The sequence below is a fragment of the Benincasa hispida genome, chromosome 2, assembly GCF_027475165.1.
Source record: "Benincasa hispida cultivar pf3 chromosome 2, pf3_genome.v1.1, whole genome shotgun sequence".
NCBI classification, from domain to species: domain Eukaryota; kingdom Viridiplantae; phylum Streptophyta; class Magnoliopsida; order Cucurbitales; family Cucurbitaceae; genus Benincasa; species Benincasa hispida.
In genome coordinates this window covers 2,205,863-2,232,477 of record NC_143479.1, presented here as the reverse complement: position 1 = coordinate 2,232,477, position 26,615 = coordinate 2,205,863, and the positions used below count along the sequence as shown (strand labels likewise).

The 26,615-nt window shown below is 34.9% G+C and overlaps 3 protein-coding genes across 9 annotated transcripts; 1 reads left to right on the top strand and 2 right to left on the bottom strand.

Annotated features, from left to right (window-relative positions):
- The first annotated feature begins 4,979 nt into the window (after positions 1-4,979).
- LOC120086033 (small ribosomal subunit protein eS28z/eS28y) lies at positions 4,980-6,142 on the top strand. Its single transcript, XM_039042444.2, has 2 exons — positions 4,980-5,058; positions 5,688-6,142. Exon 2 carries the CDS (start codon positions 5,690-5,692, stop codon positions 5,885-5,887), a length of 198 nt encoding a protein of 65 aa, XP_038898372.1. The 5' UTR covers positions 4,980-5,058; positions 5,688-5,689; the 3' UTR covers positions 5,888-6,142.
- A 1,362-nt stretch (positions 6,143-7,504) lies between these two features.
- Positions 7,505-15,385, bottom strand: LOC120082400 (polarity axis stabilization protein). Of its 7 annotated transcripts, none has more exons than XR_016527545.1 (7): positions 15,159-15,297; positions 14,985-15,089; positions 14,738-14,806; positions 12,685-14,474; positions 12,355-12,547; positions 7,968-8,321; positions 7,505-7,856 (listed from the first exon to the last, which is right to left on the bottom strand). XR_016527545.1 is itself a non-coding variant. In XM_090310621.1 (6 exons), the coding sequence occupies exons 4-6, from the start codon at positions 14,277-14,279 to the stop codon at positions 8,109-8,111; spliced, it is 2,001 nt and encodes a 666-aa protein (XP_090166747.1). In that variant the 5' UTR covers positions 14,280-14,474; positions 14,738-14,806; positions 14,985-15,089; positions 15,159-15,297; the 3' UTR covers positions 7,505-8,108. The 7 variants fall into 7 exon arrangements, 2 of the variants coding, with proteins under 2 accessions (XP_090166747.1, XP_090166748.1); XR_016527546.1 differs by having other exon boundaries at positions 7,972-8,321; XR_005483167.2 differs by having other exon boundaries at positions 14,985-15,385.
- A 2,030-nt stretch (positions 15,386-17,415) lies between these two features.
- On the bottom strand, positions 17,416-25,812 carry LOC120083085 (uncharacterized). The gene is made up of 14 exons (XM_039038630.2): positions 25,065-25,812; positions 24,160-24,250; positions 23,957-24,041; positions 23,649-23,733; positions 22,767-22,836; positions 21,862-21,931; positions 21,318-21,363; positions 20,916-21,165; positions 20,485-20,690; positions 20,253-20,327; positions 18,622-18,691; positions 18,431-18,511; positions 18,013-18,092; positions 17,416-17,896 (listed from the first exon to the last, which is right to left on the bottom strand). Exons 1-14 carry the CDS (start codon positions 25,178-25,180, stop codon positions 17,818-17,820), a joined length of 1,404 nt encoding a protein of 467 aa, XP_038894558.1. The 5' UTR covers positions 25,181-25,812; the 3' UTR covers positions 17,416-17,817.
- Positions 25,813-26,615: the final 803 nt, after the last annotated feature.

The following is a 26,615-nucleotide window of genomic DNA, read 5'->3' as shown; positions in this document are numbered from 1 at the left end:
ACATGTTGATTATATATAATATAATTGACTAAATGTATGAGATACATTATTTTGGAGGAAATTAGATGTAAATATAATTTATATCATGTGGAGGAGAAATTACGTTAGTAGATATGTGATATCAAATTATAAGATAAGAATATAATATAATTATATTCAGTAATTATTAAATTGGTTAATTATATGATAATTGGCCTAAAACTTCTTTCAGACATGAGTTAGTGGGAGAATCCGAAGTCGGTTATTGTAACCAAAGAATAAAATGAAATTTTGTTTCTTTTGCAAAAGTTCGAAAAGATCGCAATCGGTGTGAAAACGTAACGATCGCATAGCTTGAGAGCCTATACGATTGTCGCTCATCGCCTAAATGATCGCATACCAGTGCCTAAACGATCGCACGCTCGTCCCTAAACGATCTTTTAGCTTTCTTAAGCAATCGCATAATGTGCCGCATGCGGTGACGATACTGTAGGGAAGGTCCTGCGGAAAAATAGCTCGACGCCAGGATGATAAAAAGCTTTCCTAAACGATCGCATAGTGTACTGCGTTTTCTAAATGGTGGTTCATCATTTACTAAATGATCGCTTAGTAAAACCTACACGATCGTGTAGCTTCTTCTAAACGATAAGCACATAGCTATACGATAACTTATTTTCTCTCCTACTTGCTTATCATTTACACGATTTGTTCTTTCTCTAACCTCTACCAATTTCACCAAAGACCACACTTTGGATTCTCACTCCGAGAATATCAAGGGCTCCATTTGGTGGTGTCGTCCCCGCTGTTGTTCACTCGTTCGTGACTGTTCGTGTTGCTGCTGTTCGTGTAGACGATCATGCTACTGCAGCCGACTTGATTGCTGGGCGATAGAGTTCGCGTAGAGGTCTTCCGCTACGTCTGAGTTCAAAACTTGAAGAGGGCTTCAACTGGTATGACAACTCTTTCCCTTGTATTTTAGTGTTCAAAGCATGCCTTTAATTAATGTGTATTGCATAAATGTCTGTTAGAATGTATGTGTTGTATTTCGGTCGTAATGAAATCAGAAAGTTCCAAACACGCTCATGATGCTCTTCGTTAAGCGTTCCTTTAATTCCATCTTGTGTAAGTGAGTTCTCAGCTCCCAGATCAGACAAGTCCCCAAAAAGGTAGGCATATTGAGTTGACAATCTGGCCACTCTCACCCATACTAATCAAAGGACCGCCCTCAAAGACAGAAGTTCCCAAAATATGCAAGATTGAGGTCGTGTCACCTATGGTCGTTTAGGTGAGATGTAAGTCTCTAGTATCAACGACGTTATATACAGAGTCTAGTCATCTCGTGGTCCGGTCTTATACAAACTCTTTGTATAGAACACTCCCGCTTGCACGTCTCCACATGAATGGTCAGGATCTACCATCTGTAGTAGTTTACAACACTTGCAAACCTCTACAAAGCGGGTCGTATCCGTAATGTCACCAGGATCAGGTATCCCACCTTAATCCTTATACTACAGACCTATTTAGGTTACCATTTAAAACATGATCCACTTGTATATCACATATACATGCTTAAGTTTACATAAGATAACCATGGAGCTTTGTTTATATGATATGAGTAAATGTCAGAATGAAATAACAGTTATTTTATTCATAAAAAAATGTGTCTCGTTACAAAAAATGAGACTCTGGGAGAATTAAGACACTAATCCCAATAGCTCTTGGATGAGGAGGAATGGTCGACGCTGGTATGAGGGAAGTATGTGACCAACCTCGTATGAAAATGGTGAGGGTTAAGTTGATAAACGAGGCGGCTATGGACCAATGCATTGAAAGTGTCGATTAGAAGATGTGGCAATGAGTAGAAGTATGTGATGACTAGGAAAAGGCTTAAGTGGTCGCAAGTCCATGCGATAGGATTAAGCTGAAGAGTTCAATTTAATCAACCAGTGAGTGGGCTAGATGGCAATCTTAGGAATCTTAATTGAGGATTAGGATGCCATATGGCATTTAATTAAGTTAGCTGAGTCATGCAAGCCCACATATAAATAGAAGTTAAAAAGAAGGGAAATGTTTTGCCAAAATTTTCCTTCGCCTAAGAGAAAGTGTGTTGTCATCTGAAGCCCATAAGGTGTTGAAAACTCTCGGGAAAGTTTGAGAGAGTTGAGGATTTCCAACCGATCTAAAGGAATTTGATACTCAAATTCTAAGGTAAGAGAGTTAATATGTCTATGAGCGAATTCATTAAAGGGAATCTAATTAGTTAATGGCTGGAATTAGAACTATGGAATCTGGAAGATTGAAATTTGAAATGATATTGTGGATGAATGAGCAGACTAAGAGGGGTATTCCAATGCCTACCTGAGCACCGTGAGAGAGGGTTGCCATTTTCCAGCTAAGTTATAAAGTAAAATGACTAGGTGTAATTGATGCAATAAGATGGGTTAGGATACGATGAACTTAGTCACGATGCGATGAAATTACTAGTATATGATGAAGTTAAGTTTATGCATTAAGCTCAAGAGGGAGCTAATTATACTGAAAGGGACCTTTCCTTATTTCAGGGCAGACAAATAGGAGAGGCTTACAGACCTTTGGATAAATAGCTTAAAACGGTGAGTTACAAGTTTCGTTAAATATTTTCTAATGATTAGTTTTGTGTATGATTTCCAACGCATAATCGATTCAAGTGCAGTTTTAAACCATGATTTCTATGGCGCATGCTTTATGTGTTGGATGCATGACCCATGTTTCCAAATAAATGAAATTTCATATGTGAGTTTAGCATGTGATTTCAATAAGTTTATGCCTATGATTTATATTTAATATTTATAACGCACTATGCGATGAAATTTATGACGTATGGTTAACTCATATGAGTATTCTGTTTTTACATTTGTAATATGTTTTAAATGTTTAAATGCCTTGTATAAACCCTACTCCAATGTTGGTATCGAAGGCATACAATTACACTAGGAATCCTCGACACCGAAGGTATGGTAAGGTGGTCATGACTCAATCCAACTTTACGTGCACGTATGACCCATATTATCGACATTGATAAGATCGATCACAAAATCTCTCTCTCAACTAAGGATATTAGGGAATGAGCAAAAATGCCCAATCTCAACAGAGGAGTAGAGGTGTTTTACAAAAATAAGAGCTTCAATTTAGGATTTAATTTATGATATGCTTTTGTGTTTCCAGTTTTAATTCTAAACCTTAGACGTGATCATGTAAATGTTTTATGAGAAGCCATGTCTATGTTATTTATGTTAAAACGTGTTTTATTTTAAATGGTCACTCACTAAGCATTTTAAGCTCATACTTTTAAATGTTTTCTCTCCCCAGGTAGCGGTCGACGTCCCAAAGTCAAGTAGATCTGCCAGTCAGTCACTATCAGAATTCTTCAATAATTTGAAGTTTAGGTGGTCCACTTGTGATGTTTTAAACCTTAATTTTGTCTATACACGTCTTGGGTTTCGATGTAGAATTTTGGAGTCGAATTTTGTACTTATAAATGTTTGATATCTGGATGACTATAATAAATATAAGGATGTGAATTTTCTGAACGGTAGCACCTGTGTAGTTAAGTGATAGATGAGAGTATGTATGTAATTACTATAAGATTTTTTTTTTTAACTGCTATCAGGTCAACGGGTGCTAGGAGTACAGGGTCATTAGTACAAGTTGGACAATATTGCCATAAAAGGGTTGTCAACTATTGTCTTCACATCCCTTCTCAGGTTAAGAGGGCAATTTGGAAGGAGGAGTGACAGTTTGCCCTTAGGAAGACTTCATTTGGAAAATACCTTCTCTTTAGAATAATAGTAAGAAGACTATTTGAATTTTTTAGAATTCTCCAACTATGTTTGGCTAGCATTAGCTTTCGAGGATCCGAAACCCATACCACCAGACTTCTTGCTCATACACATCTTTTTCCAACTTCTTTAATGCACCTTCTTCATGTCCTTAGAAGAACCCTACCAAAATTGAGCACACATTCTTCCAAATATTTCACAAGGTTGTTCTGAAGCTTTGAAACAACTCATAGTATAACTAGAATCGCTTGGATACTACTTTAATCAAAACTTCTTTCCTGCTAACAGAGAACGAGTTCCTTTTCTAGTTCTGGACCACTTTCCACTCTTTCCTTCACCCCATTGAAAACTTAGCCTTTTATTCCTACAATTTTGAGACAAAAAGGCACCAAGTAAAGGCCAAACAATCTATCAACCCTCCTCATTTAAATTTTATGGACCAAAAATATATTTTACTCAATATTAAATTACAATTTTAATTTCTAAATTTTTGTATTTATATCTAATTGATCCACAAGATTTTAAATATGTATATAATAGGCACTCGAATTTTTTAAGTATTTAATAAGTCCATGAATTTTCATTTTTGTGTTTAATAACATTCTTGATTTATTCTATATTTTTTCAAATAAACAAAAGTATTAAATATAAAAATGATATTATGTCTACAAAAACTATTGAACAGTAAACAGAAAATTAAAAAGGTAGAGATCCATTAAAAACTTTGTAAGATTCCATGTCTAAGGGTTTGTAATTCTTTTTTCTTTTTTTAGTTCAACAACATATAAGGTAAGAGATTCAAATCTCCTATTTAGGTATATAATAATAATAATATAATATAATATAATATTCTAAAATTCACTGTATTAGAATCAAATTCAGAATTTAAAGATTAAAAATATGAAATTTTGAAATTCAAGTGCAAAATAAAATCTAGATTTAAAACTTAAAAGGATTAAAAAATGTATCATTCCCTATTACATAATGGAATTTTTCCGTTGTTTTGGGGAAAAAATTATAATAATAGAATTTTCCATATCGAAATTTCAAACAAGCCCTCAGGGGTTTCAAAAATGTAAATGACCAAAAAACCCTTACACCTGAAAAATTCATGGGGGTATATTCGTCTTCACACACGATCAGAAACCCTAGTTATGCTAAGAATTTTCCTCCTCCATTTGCATTGTTCGATTCTGCAGTCCAGCGGCGTCTACAATTCTACAGAGTTCTCTCCGGCTTCATTCTCTCTCTCTCGTCTAAGGTTAGTATCGACTCCCTTCTTCGATCCATGGTGATCTCTTTGGCTCGTTGTTCTGTTCCGAATCCATAGCATTGGCAGCGGATCCTGTTTGTATTATCTGAGAGATGGTTATGTTGACACATGACTGCACTTGTTCTTCAGTTTTGAATCTTTCGGTCGTTGCTTGTATGATTTTGTTTTCACGATTGTATTCTTGCGCTGAAGAAAATTTTCGAGTAATTATTAAACGGTGAACCGTAGTACTGTTGCTATATGTTTCATAATAGACAGATGATTATGATATGTTTAGATTTGCAGGAGATTGTTTATGAGTCGAAAACCTTGCTATGCTATGCAGACATATTCCTCGATGTTTTGGTTCATAATATTGAAGTAATTACAATTGTAATTCGCATGTCTTCTGAAAGTTGGTCTCTTTTATACTTTTTAATTTCATAGAATATTCTGCACTGACATCCATGAGTTCTTTCGTTTGCCACTAGTTTACTTGTTCCTAAAACTTAGAATTAGGTTGTTCAAATTGAGAAGTGGAGCTGTATAACTAGTCATTAGTGGCTGGTGCTAGATTGTTTTATAAAGAAAAAGATTCTTAGATTGTGTAAGATAAAGTCAATGGTGGGTTTGTGCAGGAATGGAATCCCAGATCAAGCATGCTGTGGTGGTCAAAGTGATGGGTAGAACTGGATCAAGAGGTCAAGTGACTCAGGTGAGAGTTAAGTTTCTTGATGATCAAAATCGTTACATTATGAGGAATGTCAAGGGACCAGTGAGGGAAGGAGACATTCTTACCTTGTTGGAGTCTGAGAGGGAAGCTAGAAGATTGCGTTGATGGGGATTCTGTCAAGGTCCCAAATTCTCCAGTTTGCTGTTGCTGAATGTTATCCTTTTTAGTTTTAATCTTACCTTCAAATAGAATGGCTGTTATCATTTTCCCCTATTTATGTGTGGTTTTAGTGACAACCCTGTCCAAGACATTTTGGTTCTAAGCCAGAATACGTGAACTGGATGAGTATTTTTATTGAGTTTTGAAACGATCAATTTTGCTTATATGGAGTTTCTATAATATTTTGAGGTTATTTGTCAACTGCTTAATATTTTTAGTGTTTCTTTGAATTCTTGCAATTAGTTGTATGCTAACTTTGTTGGGGACATGTTTAAGAGTGATTTTGAAGTGCTTATAATAATAGTCTCTGTCATGCTCAAAATCACTCCAAAATATTTCTTTAATCATTCGAAAACAATTTGATGGTATGTACGTTGTATTTAGATGGGTAAAGTTCAGCATTAAAATGATTTTGAATTGCTTTTTAGAGTGATTTTGAATAAAATAAAAGTGATTTTAACTGATTAAATCACTTTAAAAACTGTCTTAATGAAGTATGCTTGATTATGATTTCAAAAATATAAAAAAATTATACATACAACAAATCAGGTGATATAGGATTGTAAAATGTAGCTTTATCCCTATGCTTTTTGTTCTGTTAAGATTGCAATGGCTTTCTAATTTTGAAATTTCCTTTGGTATGATAGAAGAAAGAGAGCAATACTTGGGTTATAGAGTCACTTAGCATAAGAAATTAGAGTCACTTCCTGTCTAGTCGTTCGTAGTCATCATCAAGAAAGAGAATCCAAAGGAAATCCAGAGTCAGTATAACAAAATTCATTATCCACAATCCATCGCCTGTATTTACTAATTTAACTATAATTAAATTCTTAAGTCGTTAATAATATCTTCCATAGATAGGAAGTTTGAATTCTTATACATATACTACACATTTTGTCATGTTATGTAATCATTCAACCAGACTATTTTCCAACACTCACTTGCATTATTATTATTAGGTGTAAATACTACAATGTACTTTGGTTCACATTAGTATCTATATTTTTAAAAATTGTTCATTTTAGGTCATATACTTCTAGCTTTGATTCATTTAAATCTCTATACTTTCAAAATATTAATTTTGGTCTTTGAAATTTTGAAAAGTAACCCTTTTAATGGGACAAAATGATCACTTTTTAAAAGTACGTAAATCAAAATGAACTTTTTCAAAATATAAAGATCAAAATGAACAAATGTTAAAAGTATCGAGACCAAAGTACATTTTAAAGTATAAGGACCAAAATGAATTAAAACCAAAAATATAGAGACTAAAGTAATATTTTTTTAAAAAAGTACAATTGGGGTAGAAGAATTCGAACCACATACTTAGTTATTACTAGCGCGCACTCTTATGCCAATTGCTTGGTTTGACACCAAAGTAGTATTTGAACCGTATGGTTATTTATTATTTTATAAATAAATGGAAACCCAGCGGCAGTTCTAATCTGGGGACAAAAACTCATTAAAATAAGAAATAATAACAGAGCAAAATAATAATTTAACAGCTTTGTTTACTGTAAGCAGTAACTACGGCAATTGAAAATAGTGGCTACAATTCGATAATTTCTTCCAATGATGTAAAATTCAAAACACTTGAAAGAAACCCCACAATGTGTAACATCTCTTGCAACAGTCTCAGAATTTTCGAGCTGAAACTATTTGCTTTAACTTTACATCTACATAATAAAAGCTGGATCTGACTCGGTACAAAAATATAAGTTACATACAAGTTGACATTATGCTCCCTTTGAAGTGATGAAGACAGTACAAAATTAGAAGTTCTAGTAAAAGCAAAGCTAACTAATCATCTCTCCTGAAAGAATTTTTGATGATCCATAAGTTCAAAGTAGGTTGCAGATGTCAAATTGGATGACTGAAAAGTAACACAACCAGCATATGCACCATCCTTGGCCATCTGTTTATTTGTAGAAACATGTCTTTAAAAACATGATAAACCGGATAATTCATCCTAATACTTTCAGGATGAATCTTAAGTACTAAGATTAGGAGAGGTCTAAAATGGTACCTACTAAAACATTTGCAGCAGCCAGTGGGGGAAATTCTCCCCATCCAGAGACGTAGTGAACAAACCAATGAGGGCTGCCTCTATAAATCAGAAGAAAATCCCTTTTGCCTGAGGCTACTTACTCATAACATGTATTTGGTACTATCTTGGCGATACAACACCAACTTGTACAAGCGGACGCCCCGGAAGTTTTATTGGTTCCGGACTTCCGCGGAGAAGGGATGCCCTTTGTGGATTAAGAAGCAAAAGCTGTTGCATGTCTTTAGGAAGCACGTTGAAAACAGTCGTCAAATCTCCTTTAAGTTTCTGACAAGTTGCCACAGAGTCTGCATAAGGCCTCCTGGATTCCTGCAGCTGAAGATGGGGTATGAAACATAAATATATAGGGCAAAACCTCTTATAAACAAGAAAAGGAGAGAAATTTGCTGCATCATATATTGTTTTTAGTGAAAAACAGGAAGATTAGTTGGTTGAAGGGTTGTTTTGTAGTTAAAGGCTTCATAATTTGTCTTTTGTGACTCTTGGAAAGTGCAAATTATAGGTCCCCTTCAACAACTATAGTTTAAATGATCCATGCACGAATTGGAAAAGTTTTTTATATTTTTCCATGGGCTGGGACTTGGCTTTCCTCCCCCTTTTCTTTTAACCTACAGCATTCCTGATTTCTCATATAAAAAGAATCAATGGTCTCACAAAGTCCGAAAAAACATCACTTTCTTTAAGATTGAACATGCATTTCAATCCGTCATCTTTATTCGACTCAGTAACTAATTTCTATCATCCCCAAATTTGAATGACAATGAGACCTAGACCCCAGCTGAAAAGACTTGCATATCTATGAAACATAGTAAAACAAGTAGAAACGTTATCCTATATATTCTAAGCAACTGAAGAAGGTGCAGTTAAGGTACTACAGCGAGTAAATAATTTCAAAATATTACTACATATTGAATCTGATGCAATTTTAAACCATTAATAAGGGGAATCAATTTCTATTTTATTTCCTTGAATTTCTAGGACATCTAAAGGAGTATAAGCTATGGTAAATGGACCTTCCCAAGTCCAATATTCATCCTGACACCAAACATTTTTTTAGTGCAATCGTTGAAGAAAAGAAAACATTGACATTTTAATCTGCACAACTATTCTACTTTCTTTTTTTTCTTTTTTTCTTTTTTTTTTTGGGATAAGAAACAAACACAACTATTCTACTTTTCAAATATGGACACAACAGAAAATAAAACATACACTGATAAAACGTATTAAATTTGGAAACAATTGACTTTTTCATTTTTAAAAGCATGTTTTCAATAGATATATTTGTGAGTTTCTAATGAAGTTTTGCTCCAAGACATTACATATTTAGAAATATACAATGGCCTTCGACTGTTTGTGATCACTTCATATTCTCTTTATTTCTAGACTGCATTCTAGATGAAAAAAGCATACCTAAAATATATTTTGAATATATATTATAAACCGCTATAAACGTATTTGAGAAGTCACCGTAACTAATTTTTCAGAGGACAAAACATAGCTGTCAAGCTATAGTGCATCTTAGTCTATAAGTTTGTCACAAAAAACTCAATAAAGAGTGAAAGTTCACCATTACTCTGTGAGAGTACTAATGGAGGGTAATATTAGTAAAATAGCAGTAGGGTGTATATGGGTAAGTAGGAAGGAGTGACTTGATTATAAATAAGGGGAGTTTGGAACCTTAGAGGTGGGAAATCATTATGGTGAGGATTGTCCATTGTGGAACCTTGGGTGAGAGCCCTCTTGAAAGGCTATGGTTATATTGCAACTTCTTTTGATATTACAATATATTAATGTCTTGTGTTTCATTTGCTTTCTTTGAGTTTTGTGTTTGGGTATCTGACATACTCAAAAGCTGTTATCTGGTGCTTAAACCATATGTCTTCATCATAATGCACATGATGAGAAGTTCACAATTAGATTCACGAATTTACTCGAATAAACGTATTGAGAGATTTGAGTCCTCATGGGAGTATAACAATGCCACATTCTGTTATCACTAAGTACGGGATAGAATACATACACAAATGTAAGGTAGATCATGAAACTAAATACATTTGTGGATCTTACAAACTCAAAAAAGATTATAACTGAAAGAAAGGCCAGGAAGATGGGGCATCTTATGGGGTTCCAGTAATCTCATTCGGCCAAGGATTAAGCTCTACCAGACCTTCTTCTTTTTTGGATTTACTTCTATTTTATTCTGCTTTTGGTTTAGGGAGCATTCACTTTTTTGTATTGCCCATTTTGATATGCCTATAATTCTCTCTCTTCATTTGTATATCTTGATGTCTCCTTTTTATCTTTGGCATCTTTGAATCTATCACCTTGATCTCTCTTGTGACTCTTTGGATATTTCATATATCAATGAAATGTTTCTTATCCAAAAGAAGAAAGAAGAGCCAACAAGAGACTAATAGAAAGAAGATTGAAGAAAAGAGGGAGAAACAAAAGCAAGAAAAAGAAAGAGCAAACATTCTTGTTCCATCCACTATCTTCCTTGCAATGCGATATCTGATTTTACTCCAATATACATGTATATAAGAGAAGGCATAAGATTTTTTCAGAACGCCATGGTACTTTTAATTTTATTTTTCACAAGGCTTTGTGATTGGAGAACCAACTACTGCAATGAATTATTGCTCTGCAAGTTGACTATGTATGTAAACAAACAACGTGTTGCTCAACTATTTTCTCATTCTTTGTCTGTTTGCTTCGAGTGGCTGAAATTTCATTTGCCAACATTTTGAATTAGTTTGGTGTCCTCCCAAGTATTTTGAGGATAGTTTCCTGAGTTGCTTTCAGGGTGATGGTTTAAAGACGGCAAAAGAGTTATTGTCAACTTAGATTAAAGCCCTTTTGTTCGGTTCCTCCTCGTAGGCATGGGGATGTCTACCTCCATGGGCTATTGGTTTGTTTTTCTTTGCTTTTTTTTTTTTCAGTAAAAGAAACAATTCATCGAGGGGAGAACTCCGAGCAAAGATATTACAAAAGAAATCTCTAACTAACTTATCAAGGCAGCCAATAACAGAGGAGGGGGCCTAAAACAAAGACATGATAAGTTGGAAGGTTAGAGAGAGTGGCTTGAATGAGAGTGACGGCCCCCTTTCGATATATAAGCATACTTCCAATTATGGAGCTTATGCTGAACTCACTCAACCACGGGCTGCTAAAACGAAACAGACTTAGAATTGTCACTCAAAGGAAGCCCTAAATAAGATTCAGGCCAGAAACCTCTTTTGCAACCAAAAGAACACAACGATCAATCAAAATTAGAGTCTGAAACATGAATCCCAAGGAGATCACTCTTAGCAAGATTGATTTTAAGCCCTGAAGCACATTAAAAAATGTGGACAATGTCAAACAAGTTCTGTAACGCAAATCTCTCAACAGTTGAGAACAATAAAGTGCCATCAGCAAACTATAAGTGAGTCAGAGTAAAAGTCAAATGACCAATAGGATGAGCAACAGTAAGACCCAACGCGGAGCTATGGTCAAGAAGACGACTCAGATAATCAGTAACTAATATAAATAAGAAGGGAGAGAGAGGGTCGCCCTGTCTTATGCCGCGTGAGGGAATAATCTTGACATGGGGGCGACCATTAACAATGATGTTAATGGAATAATTCACACTAGTTAATGTTGATGAGAGAATTTCTTTACTTTTTTTTTTCCTTCAGAGTTTTTTTTAACTTTGCTCTCGTCAACATTTCTCTCATAGAAAGAAGAAAAAAAACTCACGCCAACTTTTCCCAATCTCAACGAGGAATGTGGACATTGTCCAGGTGGTTGGGACGGTTGCCAATTCTTTAATTTTGAATTTGAAAAGCTAGAAATAATAATTTGAGAAAGATAGGACTAGGAGAGAGACAAGATGAGGTTTTTCTAATATTCTCCTTTCTTTATTTTTGTAAGAGGAATGGTTTATAACGGTTCCCCTAGCCTGAAATTCCCACCTTCTATAATTTTTATTCTTCATTACTACATTCTTATGAATATGGTTCCAATAAGCCTAAATAATATTCCTACCAATTATTCAAAAATATCAACAATCTCTGCCTTCACAACCATCTATTGATCATCAAGCCCAAAATATTCTTTAAAATCACATTTAAAACATCACACAGTGTCCTAATATCTTACAGAGGGATCAGAAACCCCCGCACAAAAATTAATTAATTAATTAATTAAAATAACCTACCTCCTCAAAAGCATTCGAATACCTTTCAAAAGAATGTGTCCGGAAAAAAGGAAAAAAGAAACTTTCAACAGAACTAAAAGGCTGTAATTAGAAACTAATCAGATTTATTTGGAATTAAAATAGTCACAAAGGAATTGTTGGGACAAATACCTCCATTTCTCTTAGAAGATGTCTTTCAATAGCATTAAATAAATCAACAACTTCCAATTCAGGCATTTGAGACATAAGCCGTGGTACATCAGCATTCATTCTTGCTTGCCTCCATAGTCTATGCTGTTCTTGTTCTGCAACGGCACGCCTTCTCTGAAACCAAGGCATAAAGTTTGGTCCTTTGAGAAACCGCCTGGAAGTTATAGTTTGACAGGTCAATTCATATGATGAAAACAAAATTCAATAAAGATATTCTTAAAGGGTGATGAATACTTCCTATGAAATAGAAGAGTACCATAGAAGGGCATGTGAATTTAACACCCACATTACCTGTACAAATCCAGCCAGTTAGATCTCATTCGCTTCGCCAGAAATTTTCCTGGGCCTCTTGTTGATAGATTGGCAAGAAATTCATCAGCACTAAATTGGGGGCGAGAAGGCTCATCAAATGGAGAACATCCTTCTGAAGGGGTGGTGGTCCGGAAGTATGGCCCAAAAGGAGCCAAGAAGTTGGTGGTAAGTTCCAGGAAGTGCCGACGCAGTATCTCATTGTTAACAACAGACATGGACTCCTCAACCCTTGGTGATAAGCCAGCATCAATAAGCCGATTCAAGATCGATGTGTCTGGCTTCGTTGCTGCAGGGTATGTGCTCCAGATAGCTTCCTTATGTTCTGTCATGAGGCATAGTGGACCATCTCTCCTCAACTTGACAGCGTTGAGCAAATTTGATGGAGAGAACTTTTTCAAGGACAGCTGCCGAAATCCAAACCCTTCAGGTGCACCAGAAACACTGCCAGAAGAGGACCTGGATGTCTGGGCAAGCCGATTAACAGCAGGGTTTCCAACTGAGACAATATGAGGAATATTACGAAGGGCTTTAAGGAAGAAGAGATTCGTGACCCCCAAAACCATTGGTGGGAATGTAGCTCCCTCTTGAAGTGCATTTAAGTGTGAAAACTCAGGGTCATGAATGGTGAAATAAGGTCTAAAATCAACACTACAAAGAAGAGGAGCAACCAAGCTAACAAGACCAGCAACAGCTTCACAACACTGGGGAGGCGTTGGTGCAATGACAAGGATTGGTTCACCAATAAGTTGCAACTCCCACAACAGCCAGAGCTGCAAAAGAAGACCTCGGAATGTACCAAAGAGATCTGAATCATGGAAAAGACCCTGTGGAACCGATTGATTATTGGGAAGAAAAGGAGCCATAGAGGATGTAGACTCTTCGGAAAACGTCTCACCATCCATTGGCAGACTATGAACAGGTGGCAAGTGTGCTTTAAGCAAGGCATTTCCAATAGGAAGCTCCATTTGTTTACCAGGTACAGGAGCAGGCCACATTGAAATATAAGCAGCAATATGATCGAGAGCCCTCCTCCCGATGTCAAAATATAATGGACCCATGATTTGCAACAGAGGTTTAAAGACAGTAGAATAAGGACTATGAGACAAAATTACCACAGACTTCTGCTCTCCACCTCTTCTTAGCCTCTCATCATGTCTCTGCCTATTAAAAACAAAACCATACATGTACTTCGACTTGGTACCAAGGCTGCTTTTTGATCTTGGAAGTTTTGAGTCATTGGTATTCGGTGATAACTCATCCACTTCAGTTATCTCAGAAGAAGAAACATTTTTTGGTTGAGAAATCTCCTTTCTTCGAAGCCGGAAAAAGAATATGCAATCATGAATGCTTGACCGGTTCTGGTGCTGCGAAATTGAATCGGGAAATGAACTAAATGCAACTTCAAGTTCCTCATCTTGAGTAAGACAGTCTGGAGGGTAGCACTCCTCAATGAGTTGACCCTGTTCAAGATCAAACCTAATAATGCAAAAGGCCACAACCCATTTTTGGAGAGATTCTGGATCCAACTTCACATTTACTTCTGACTTCACAGAAAATGAAGGGGACCGGCTCATTTTGCTGCATCAGTTCCAGGACCATGCCCCCTAATTTTCAGTCATCACTATCCACTTCCCACCCAAAATTCCAAGATTTCAACCAATAATCAAGATCGAGGCTGAACAGCTAACCTAATAATTCACGTGTTTTCCCCCACACAGACATTTGTACTGAATATAATCAGCGCCAGGCGAAACAATGTACTGGAAAACCTGCATTACAACCCGATTAAAGGGGACTCGGAAAAAGTATAATCCCTTAACAACACTGAAAAGTAGCATGAAAAAGAAGGAAAAAGAAACTGATTCTAAATACCCAAATGATCTTCGAAAAGTAAATGACAAATTCACGAGTGAACAACTACACCGTTTGCATTACTCCTATTAGGAGATTTCCACAAACAAAAGAAACAAGAAGACACTAAGAACAACCATGACGATAGTATACAAAGATCCATAAGTGGGTCGCGATTTACCTAAACTGATGACCCCAGTAACAATCAAATTCCAGCCTGAACCAATCTGGATCGACGAGAAACAAGTAACTGAACAAAAAAAAAACAAATGGGTCATGACAAAACCCGAAAAAGGAAAATGTAACACAAAATTACAGTGGGAAGAGAGGTGCAAAAGCAAACAAAAATTACGAGAGTGCATGAGAACAAAGAGGCTCTGCAATTGGTTGAAAAGAGAAACAAAAATCCAAGAGAAATTATTGTATACCGTTTCCGGATTGGACTTCAAAAGGGGAAATGGGGAAAGAAATTGAATTGAAACACCTAATTTCCTTCCTTTCTGCTTCCCTCCCTCCAAGGACTGTTGAATTCACTGAGAAATTCCAGAGGAACGGGGTTGAAGCTGATGAATAATCAAAGGATTAATCGTAAAATCGCTTGCCTGAGATTGGTTGTTCTCCGGTGAACTTGTGTTTGCGAGCTGTTCGTGATTTAGCCTCTAATCGGATTTTCAATCTTCAACAAGTTACGAAAATCAGTCTGCCTAAAGGAAGAAAAAATTCATAATTCTTACTTACTTTTATAGATTTAATTAATAATATTCCTATTTTCTTTTAGGGAAAGAAGGAAGATATTTTATTATAATTCTCGTCAATATATCTAATTATTATCTCACGGGTAAAGTTTATTGCTTTAAATACATAATATCAAATCAATTTTCAATCCCATCAAAAAGAAAAATCAATTTTTAATTCTTTAACATTGAATTACAATTAAGGCGGGCTGAGGTTGCAAAAAAATAACCAAAAATTTGAGTACATGAATTTTGCTAAATTGGCTCATGCATTATTTGTCCCTCTAAAAGTTAAACTTAAAAGTTCGAAATTATGCACCTTGTTGAAGTTACAAAAGAATAAATATATAAAATAAAGTGGACAATGTAATAAAATTATATATAAAAAGAATGGAAATTTTAACTTGTTTGTAATGCATTTTCAAGTTTTAAATTAAAAATAAGTCATTTTGAAAAAAATTAGAGTATTTGACAATCACTTAAAATAACTTTTAAAATATATTTTCAACATTTTCATCAAGAGAGTTTAAATAAAAATGAGTTTTTTAAAAAAAAAAGTACTTTTTTTTCTCAAGTCAATTTAAACCGACCCTGAGTTTCTCTATTAAATCTTTTAATTTTTTTCTTACATATTTAGTATAATTTTATTTCGTAGATACAACTAAGTGTAGATGTTTGTTGAGTTAAATAGATATAATTTTTCCCTTGATAGAAAATTATAACTAAATTTTTAGTGCTTTTATTTAATGGAAAATAGCTATAAAATGATTGTTGAAATTCAAATAATGAGTGAATATCTTTTACAATTAAACTGCATTGTAAAATTTACGACATATCTCGAGTGGAATCTTCATTTCTAAAAGATTGATCAAAATCTGTTACTTGAACAAAATTTAATAACTTGACAGAATTTTGTAATTAGTTGTGATATAAATATATAATTTTTAATCTCGAATTACAAACTTAATTTCTAAATTGAATAGAATAGTTAGGTCCATTTGGTTTTAAAACTTAAAAAAACCTAAATTATAACTAATACCTGGAAGTTGCTATTAAAAGATATATGTATTGTTTTGAAAGTTACTTTTAACCTTTTTGTAGAGAAACGGTTAAAATATTAGATGAAAAGTTGGTGTGTGCATCAATCATTCTAAAGATTTTTTAGGGTTATTTTAAAATATTTTTGAAAAATTAAGAGTAATGTTGTGATTTTTTAAAAAGAAAAATATATTGATATTTTTTAAACAAATAAAAAAGTTGAAGAACATTTCCTTTATAATTTAGCTTGTAAAAGAGTTTACAATATTGATGTGATACTTAGGTAGGTACATTACAAATACAAATGATTAGACATAAATATTGATTAGAAAATTGTCTTAACCATAATAAGTCAATAAAACAGAATAGAAAAATTAATTTCAGAATATTCATAGCAATTAAATTCCATTGCACATCACTGTAAATATGTTTATTTACTGTCATAAGATATAGATGTTATTTTTTCCCACCTAAAACTAAAGAATGTATCATGAGTGTTTAGGATAAGGAGTAGAATTGCGAGAAATAAGTTGTGAATTCCTAAAACCCAAAATGCAAGAAGTTGATAATAAAATTGATGTTTTTTAGTAGTAGATCCACCAACTTTTTGGGCCAAATAAGGTGTGGAGTTCACAAATTCCAATTTCCCAACTCTTTGGACCAAATACATATTCTAACCATATGTGACAAAGGTAGCTTATACCACCTTGATTCATAACAATATCCCATCTCCAGAAAACCGGTGTCCCGACGACTACTCCAACAATACTTCACTCTTCCAACAATACTTCACTCGACTACACCCGATCAAACCCTCTACTTGTTCCGCTCCAAAACGTCAACAACTAATTCGTACCCCAAAAGCCCGTCATTGAGGTGGGAGGACCAAACCATTTAAGTATCACATTGGTCATCGTCATCTCATTCTAACCAATGAGGACAAAAAGGTAGCCTATACTACCAGTTCCTAACACAATGAAAGTCATAACCAATAATAAAACATTTGTAATTAACCATTCCCTGCCAATCTCAATTTGGCAAACATTTTCGGACAAATATTAACCATTTCAACAATTAGACTCAGTCATCAATATCAAAAGAACTTTCAGCATTTGCTGTTAGCTCCATTCCCTGGGAGGGAGGCAATAAAACTTGGATTATAATTGGAGTTAAAAAGTTATTCTATACAGAGAATCAAGTGAAAAGGGGAGGGGGAAGAAACCCGAATTATACAATAGCAAGAGCAACTGACTTGTATTCTACTATCATTGTTAATTACCCTCACAGAAACCCACTTTTTTACATTTGAAACAGAGACGAGAGTTCAAGCAGGGGGTTTAGTATTGCAACTGAATTTTCTATACCAAAGTATCTTCCTTAATCAGTATTATCATGAGCCACCAACATTTCCAATTCTTCACTATCACCAAAACACTATCAATTTGCCACCATCAATATGCACTTTGGTTCCTTTAGATTAGTTAAAGATCTATACATCATATACCGGTAACCGTTCTTCGATAACGACGCGACATATCGGGCACTTTTTACACTTCTCAGAGCAGGAACTGCAGTGATATTCACAAGTGTTGGTGAAGCTTGAAAAGGTAATTATATGCTTGCTTAGCCTAATTTCATAATATCACTAGTTCAATAGCATAGGATAAGGTGGGGAATTTTATACCTGCAGAGTACACGATGCCTACAAGGAAGAAGAACCACGCTAATTTCTCCCTCGAAACAAACCCGACATAACACCTTTTCCTGTTCAAAGCATCAGGTGATACCAATGAATTCAACATATTGATATGCCAGTAGGGAAGATAGAATGAGACCACAAGAATAACCATTATAGGCAACGCACATCATTTTACCAGAAAAAACTAAGTCATCTAGGATAAATGAAGCCAAGAAAGAAGATCAAAGACAATAACCAAAGAGCAAAAGTTTAAACAGAGGGAAAAACAATCATATTAAAATCATTGTATCAGATCAAGCAAACTATAGCAAATTTGGTAGAAACATGTCAGATATATGGTCTGATTGATTCATGGATTTGTCGAGGATTGTTCAAATATGTCAAGAAAAGGGGGAGAATTTACATTTTGAAGTCTTTCATATTCCTGCTGACTGTATTTGGTGATTTCTGTCTGCTCGCCAAGTGCAGCTTGAAGGCGCCAGACCTGTATGACTTAGAACATCAAAAACAGGCCAAATAGAACTAGTAGCAACGTTGACCTTGTCAACACAATAACTTATCATAAATATTGACATTATGATAACTATGTATCACCTCCTCAGCAAGATCTTTCTTGGGCATCTTCTTCACAACCTCGGGAGGATATCCACTAAAAGTATTGTACCTGCATTGTTCATCATAGCCAATATACCAATGAACTTCTGCCTCGCTTTTTGATATTCTAAAAGCAAATATTTTTTTAACTGCAATTTTTTTATTCACCATTGATCTAGACGATCATTAGAATTTTCCCTTCATTAAAAAACTGATTTGAAGTACTAATTAAATATAATTTGAATTGCTGAAGCCTATTGCATTGCAGTTTTGTTTGTTTGTTTGTTTTTAATGTTCAAAAGATATGTTTTGATTTGATTCAGATCTCTAGAACTATTCATATGATAAAGCTAAAGTCCAAATATCCTTCTGGAAAACTGCATGCGACAGGATGATTGTAGTTCGACGTCAAACAAAATGCAAAAGGGAAATATTCGTATAAGCTTACCACAGACAAGTGAACTAATGCAATCAGAATTAAACACTTCTTACTTGGTTTATCTGTTCAAAAAAGATATATAAAATACTTACAATTTTATAATTTTTCCTATAATTTACCCCTAAAAATTGAAAATTTATTAGAACCAAGGAAGGTAAAATTTTGGCCCTGTTTTCTGACTCATAGTACAAACTTCCACCACTAAAGAACTATGAATTAACCGACGCTTCCATGAATGGCCACCTAAGTACAAACTCTTTGACGCTTCCATGAATGGCCACCTAGAAATAAAAGAAATGAAAGAAGTTTCTCCCAAAGTCTCTTAACAAGGGAAGAAATTGCATTGAAAGACGTCTGGAAAAGCAATACAAAATACTGAAATCCAGACAGGGTAACTTAAAGAACAAGAGGAGATGATCTAGAAATGCTGACAGTTTTGAGGTATCCGTGGCATAGAGAAGCAATATCTCAAACTTTAGCTGGGGTAATGAAATACAAACATAACGGATAGATGACACAAAAATGGATGACTCCATCGGAATTACAATTCTTGGTTAACGAAAGTCCCATTTGATGATAATTTCTTTTTACGTTTCCTATTTTTGAAAACAGTGTCGTTTCCTCCAATTTCTTTAGAAATAGTTTTCATCTTTGAATTCACAATCAAATCCCAAAAACAAAAACAAGATTCTAAAAGCTAAAATATAGTTTCACCCAATCAGGATAGAGTTTAGCATCTAGTATGATTTGTCAATATTCATAAATGGATTGGCCAGCCTAGTATAATGACCGAGTCTGAATTCATATCTGGTAGACTAGATCGGAAAACTTGAGGCTGCTAAAAATATAGTTTTGAGGTAGTCTCCATTCATGCAAAATTCTAGGTTCCCTAAAATCCAAGGGGGAAAACACCAAAAGCATAATAAATCTGGCTCCAGTAAGATAGCTAAGAGTTTCAACTTCTAAACAACTTTTTCAGGAAACCATATACTTCTCTTAACAAATAATCACAAACAAGCAAAAGCAACGAAGATAAGCTATGGCATCAAAGTAGCAATAGGAAATGTGCATGCATGACAACCAACCAATCACACAAGTTTTCTTATTATTGTTGATATATACGTTCAGGTTTCTAGTGTATCTAAGTAGTAATGTTCTCACAAAACTATTTCAAGGGATAAAAATTACTGACCCAGAGGCACCCTCATGGTACAATCGTGCCTGCTCCTCTCGACTGCCTTCATCAATTGACCACCACCCCAATAGCCTGTCTTCACCATATCAAGTAAGTTCATATTTCATGAGCATATTGCAAGCTTCAAGTAAACAATATAGACTTAATAACATTATCTTCATGGAAGTGCTAAAACCTCAGAAGAAGTGGAAAGGAAGAGGAAGGGATAGAACTCTAATAAGGATATCACCTTGAACCATGATGAAAGAACTCCAAACAGGAATGAGCCCTAATTGAAAAACTGAAATACAATGCCGTGCCAGATCCGCCTCTTAAGAGAAGTACAGCTTTCTCTAACAATCTGGAAGTAGCATAAATAACAGCAGCACCTTGCAATATAAAAAGGGGCGAGAAAAGGACAGGAAGTGGCATACTTTTAGCACTCGCAGGTGTCCCCTGAAATGTGTATATGAATAAATTAAATATCAGAGCATATTAGTCACATGTTTTGAACTCAGGACTGACGCTAGAACGTCCCTTGGTTGAAATGACATTCTAAAACATGCAAGTTCCATGAGTATTTAGGTTGTATATCTGATGCTAATTTATCGATCAGATTATGAACAAATAGAAGTTGAAAGTGCATGTGCATAAGAGATCTGCATTGAACGTGCAGCATACCTCTAAATACATGCAGAGTAGGATTTGAAAAACAATTATGGGAATTTTCATGATATGGCCTCCAATGTCTTGAAGGCCACACATTCTGTCCTGATGCTGATCCTGCTCTGGGTAAACTATTAGACCACTGTTCCAATCTAGATATCTAACTACTGATGATGATGAACAACGTTCTCTTGTTTGAATATTTCTATGAATCGCTGGATTAGACCACTTTGTACATACAAGAAACGCAAAGCACTCGGCAATGCTGCAACCAAAGTAATCGAGTTAAAAAAAAATATCGAATTAAGTGGGCTGGAAAACAAGTTATGCATCCTCACAATATTGATTCAAAAATGGAAGATGTAAGAACAAGGTAAAAACAGGACATTCTAACACAAGAAGGTGCATGAACGTTACCCAAAATTTATAAATAAGTCCCACCAGCCAAGAGCACCAACATTTCCTACAAAGGTTAAAATGATCAAAATACATTGACAAGATAAGCTCAATGCTTTCAATATTCACAACCATACACATATATAATTAAAAAAAACGATCTAGCACTTGTTTTCCGGCACGATAATGTTAATCCTTCATAAGATGAAAATTTCTTGTCCGACAGCATGTAGACATATGGTCAGAACCAAATGATGATCTTACAAGACTTTAATATTAACAATTAAATAGATCCATGCTGTCAACAATCCAGCACTCAACAAGAGTGTTACATGCATACAACATACATAACCATCCACGCAGCTGCATACGATTTAAAATCAAACTAAAAAGACTATGCCATCTAAACTGTGGGAAATAACTATTTAAAGATTAATACAAACACAAAACCTGGTTCTGAAAATTAGTGGTGATTTTCAGAACTGAATGCAGTTACTTGGGATCACACTTCATATGTAAAGAATAGGGGTGGAAAAAAAGCAAAAATATAAATACAAGAACTTACCACATAGCTTCAGTAGGGTAAATACTGTAGCAGCGACAAAGAAGACCATTGAAATGGCAACCCAAAAGTGCTGCAGAAATAGAGAAGAAAATTAGCTTTTCTCCAACAAGAAACTAATCTGAATGCCACATAGAGTACAGCAATTTTTTTTCAAGACCTCCCAATTGATGATTATATTCACTTGATATTTGCAAGAGAGGAGTGCATAATCCATATCTGGTTCATCATTGTCGTTTCCTTGTTCTCAACAACTTGCTTATTTAGAATATAGGTGAAACCTATCTAAAAGTGAAAATTGTGGACCTTTCTCTATGTGCAATAAGAAAATTGGTGACCAACTGTTAGAAACCTAGTAAGAGAATCTATGACATGTTGTGAAGGTAGCAACAAGGAGTTCCAAAACCACACAGTAGTTGAACCCAAGAGTATCCTAGGGGCCAACTCAATCCTTGTATTATTAAAAAACCCGTTACCAAATAGTCCAACACTTCATTTTTATCTCGTAAGTCAGGGTTAATAATTGTCAATCCAGGCTCTGCCTCACCAATGTAATCTACCAAAACTAGAGCCAGTTTACTGTTCTCTCTCTCCGAAACTAGCGCCAATTAATGATTTCCCATTATAGCAAATGATCACAATAAAAACAATTTAATGTTGTAACAAACCATAAAATAACGAGTTTGGGAGATCAATTTTATAGCACAAACACTATAAGACATCAAATACTAACAGCCAGAAGATTGTTGCTCTCAGCTCAGAATATAGGAATGCTGAGTTCTTTCAAGGGAACATATAACTCAAAAAACTTCAATAGGTCAGGCATTTCAGCATTCTCAAAACATCAATTTAAGATAAGGGATGGCCACATAGAAAGGTTTACTGATCAAAAATCTAATAAGACTTACAGGCAGCGTCTCCCATATTGCCTCATCACTCATGCTTTCATCATCACCAGGCATCAGTGACCTACACATTCTTCAAAGATAAGAAAGGCAAATCAGATCAACGTAGAACTTAGCTGAGATCCAAACACGCTCTTAAGAGCAAATAGGAAAAGTCAGCAGGCTTCTTGAGAAGGATTATTTAAAATACCAATTGCATATATTCGTGCATAAAACGTGTTTTTCTTGTGTGGACCAACTTGATCTCACCAGGCAACTATCCAATCTAATAATACTTGGCACTGAGAAACTCACAATATCTTGGTAAGAAAAGAGAGGCTAATTACCTAAATTCACAATTTAGAAAAGAACATTGTCAGACCAAAAACAGAATGCAAAACTGAGAGGGAGACCATAAGTTATGGGTTGTAAACATAACTACTATATTTATGTTCGGTAAGAAACCAAGCTCTCCACTGAGAAGAATGAAGGAATTTACAACATAATTAGTAAATTCAATATTCTATAACAAGACGATGTTAATTAAAAAAAAGGTAGAAATTCAGAACCAATTCTAAGATGAAATGAATTTTGTCAGAATGGTCCCAAGTATCAACAATAGTTTGGTAAGGGTCAAATGTGATCCAGCACAACAGCAGACATGCCAGTTGTTCTATTGGGACATATGGGGAGAAAGATTTAATAAGTTAAATGTCAAATCCACACAAGCAAGTTTAGATCAGTTAATCATAATTCTAACAAATACAAAGGTCAAGAAGGATGCAAACCATAAAGATAATAGTTAAAAGACTACAGCATCAGAAAAAACAAAAGATATACAATAGTAATACATAATATCTCAATACATACAACATTAATGCAGTGAAAACTTTGACGAGCAAATACCTGAAATTATCAATTAAAATAATGATTTCAAATGCCAGCAACGGTAGAAAGACAATCTTCAAGTTCACAGCAGCAAAACCATAAACTGCCAGAAATGGTATTGCCTCAATTAACATACAGAACAATACCCTGTTGAATACTGAAAAATCGGGAACAAAAAGTGTTGCACTGGAAATAATGCATCAACATTAATAAACAATTACAAACCATTTGAAGGCGCCATAATTGAAATCAACAGCACAAAGAAAATGATAGATTACACTATCATGGACAATGGACATGAAAACACATCAATAACAATGGCATACCAGATAGGCTCTCGAGGTATATACAAAGAAGTAATTCAAATGCTATAAGCAAAGGTGTCGCAACGACAGCATGGCACGGTGCCCACTGTTCAACAGAAATACATTGCAGATTCACAAATTATGCCATATAAAAGAAACCATCAGGTAAAAAACACAAAACAGAGTCAATCTCAACAAAAATTCATTTGCCATTAATAGCTTACATGACGATTATGAGGAAGAGATGGGGCAGGTAATGAGAACCTTCCTCGAGCAACAACCACATGAAACACCCAAAGTGGAAAAAATATGACCCTGCATATCAAAATTTGTAAAACTTCAAAAGATATAAAGAGGAAAATGTGGTTTTTCATAAAATTACCACTCCACGGTCTACAACATTTCAAGCAGCAAGTGCACGCCTAGATTAAAAGTATCCATTTTAAAAAGAAAGAATTGCAGCGTGCAGCCACTACCTAGACCTCGAAGAAAAGTGCTCTAAAGAAATCATGCGAACAGGTTAAATGGGACTGGGACAGAAGGCCCGTCTTGGAAGGGAATGGAGCCTCAATTAACCTCTTTCCTTCTTTCTTTCTTTCTTTTTCAAATGAAGGAAAAAAAAGTACAAACCCGAGATTCAATTCTCGGATGAGAATGAGGAGCCGTTTCAAAACATGAAAAGACATGGTAATACATTTTGGACTCAATTTCAATTTATTCCTTATTTTAAGAGAACAGAAAATAAAACAACTACACACCCGCCGCCAACCTTTGAACTCAATCACATCTCCATAAAGTTTCAAAACTCCATCGGCCAAGGTTTATGATCACCTCAGTCTCTAAAAACCAAATATCCGATTAGCAATTCATCCTCCTATTGATATCCCCCAACGTTGTAGAGAAACAGTTCATAATTAACACGACCCATCGACCTGGAAAACGCATTAGCCCTCCCCAACTTCACAGTATTTTAATTCAAAATTGAGAGAATAGAAAGGGGGGGCGCGGGGAAACACAATCAAGTGAACCGCAATGGAACCTAAAAAATATAAAGACCCAGAGAAAAACAAAATTTAATCATCAGAGAGATCGAAGAACAGAGAAGGAAACAAATAAGTTAATAAAGTACCACCAACTGTGGGAGAAGAAATGATCGAGCTTGAGAACGAGCAAGAGCGTGAAACAGAAGAGTGAACCGTGGGCCAGAAGAGCCTGCACGGACTTCAACACTCTTCTCCAAGTCATTCCTCCTCTTCCCCAACTTCCTTCACCTCAAAAACCCTCCACCCTTGTTCAACACGCACCCCCTTCAAAACCCAAAAACTCAAAAACCCATCATGCAAATCATCGAAAAGAACAGACCCAGAATGGAAAGAAAGAAGAAAAATCAGAAACCGGGTGTGTAATAGGAAAAACAATGAAGAAGAAGAAAGGACCGGAAGCTCGGAATCCCGGTCTCTGTTTCTATCCCCAAATAGCAATGAATTGATGTAAAGTGAAGAATGAATTAAAAGAGAAAGGAGATGGATGGGTCTGTTTCCACCGTCGAGAAAGGAAAAGGAAACAAGCCCCCTTCTTCTTCTTTTATTTCTCTCTTTTTCTCTGTCAGACGATAATTATTTTAATCCCAGACTCTGTTCTGGCGAGTGTAAATGTTTTTGCTTGACGGCAAAATATACCCAAGTTTGAAATATCCAACCAAGTGGAGTGGGATGGATGGGAAAAGGGGCAAATGGCGAAGCGATGGGCGCTTGAAGTTGAGTTCATTGGGGGATTCTAATCTCACCCCCGTTTCTCAACCACCATTTTTGGTGCCTTCTTCCACGTGTGTAGGGTGAATTTTGAATAAGACAATCAACCACAACAGAGGAAGACTCGAAAATTAAAATCAATTCCGCTAGGTTAAGGTTTGGATATTCAAATTTCAAATGTTGTTTTTTTGTTTTTTATTTAAAAAAAAAAAAGAAAAAATCAATTTAAATGAATCAATTTATACTCTAATTTCACTTCTTTTATTAAATAAAATTATTTTTTCCATTAAAATGAGATTTGCTTATATTATCATTTATCACCGATTCGTTTCCATCTCCAAAAAGAAAAAAGAAAAAAAATTAAAAAAATAAAATCTTTCCAAATTTGGAGTACGTAATTATTTATATATAATTAGAAAAAAAAATAGTTTACAACAATGGAAAAGAACTTTAATTAATTAAAAGTCGTTACTATATTAATTCTTGCATTAAATTAAATTTCATTTAATGGAAATTTTTTTAAAAAAAAGAAGAAGGAGGTTGCCAACAAAGCATAGCTCAACTACTATAGTGACTAAATTAGGGATTACAGTTTTTTTTTAAATCTTTTAGTTACTTTTATCCATTAATTTGGGGTCATGAGATTTTCGGCTGTTTCATTTGGAATAGTAATTAGTAAAGTTTCATCTTAAATAATTCTTAAGCTTTAAATGGTGAAACACTAATGTCTCTTCTATTTATTCTTTTTTATTGCTACTTAAATTATCTCTCAAACGTTTTTTTTTCTTTTTTTGAAAAATGAAAATCTTTTTACTTTTTAAGAAGAAAAAATCGAGTTCAAGATTTACATGTTTTGGAAAAATCTTTCTAACGTCAATAAATAACTTTATTATTTAGGCCTTGTTGGTTAGTCATTTTGTTTTTATTTT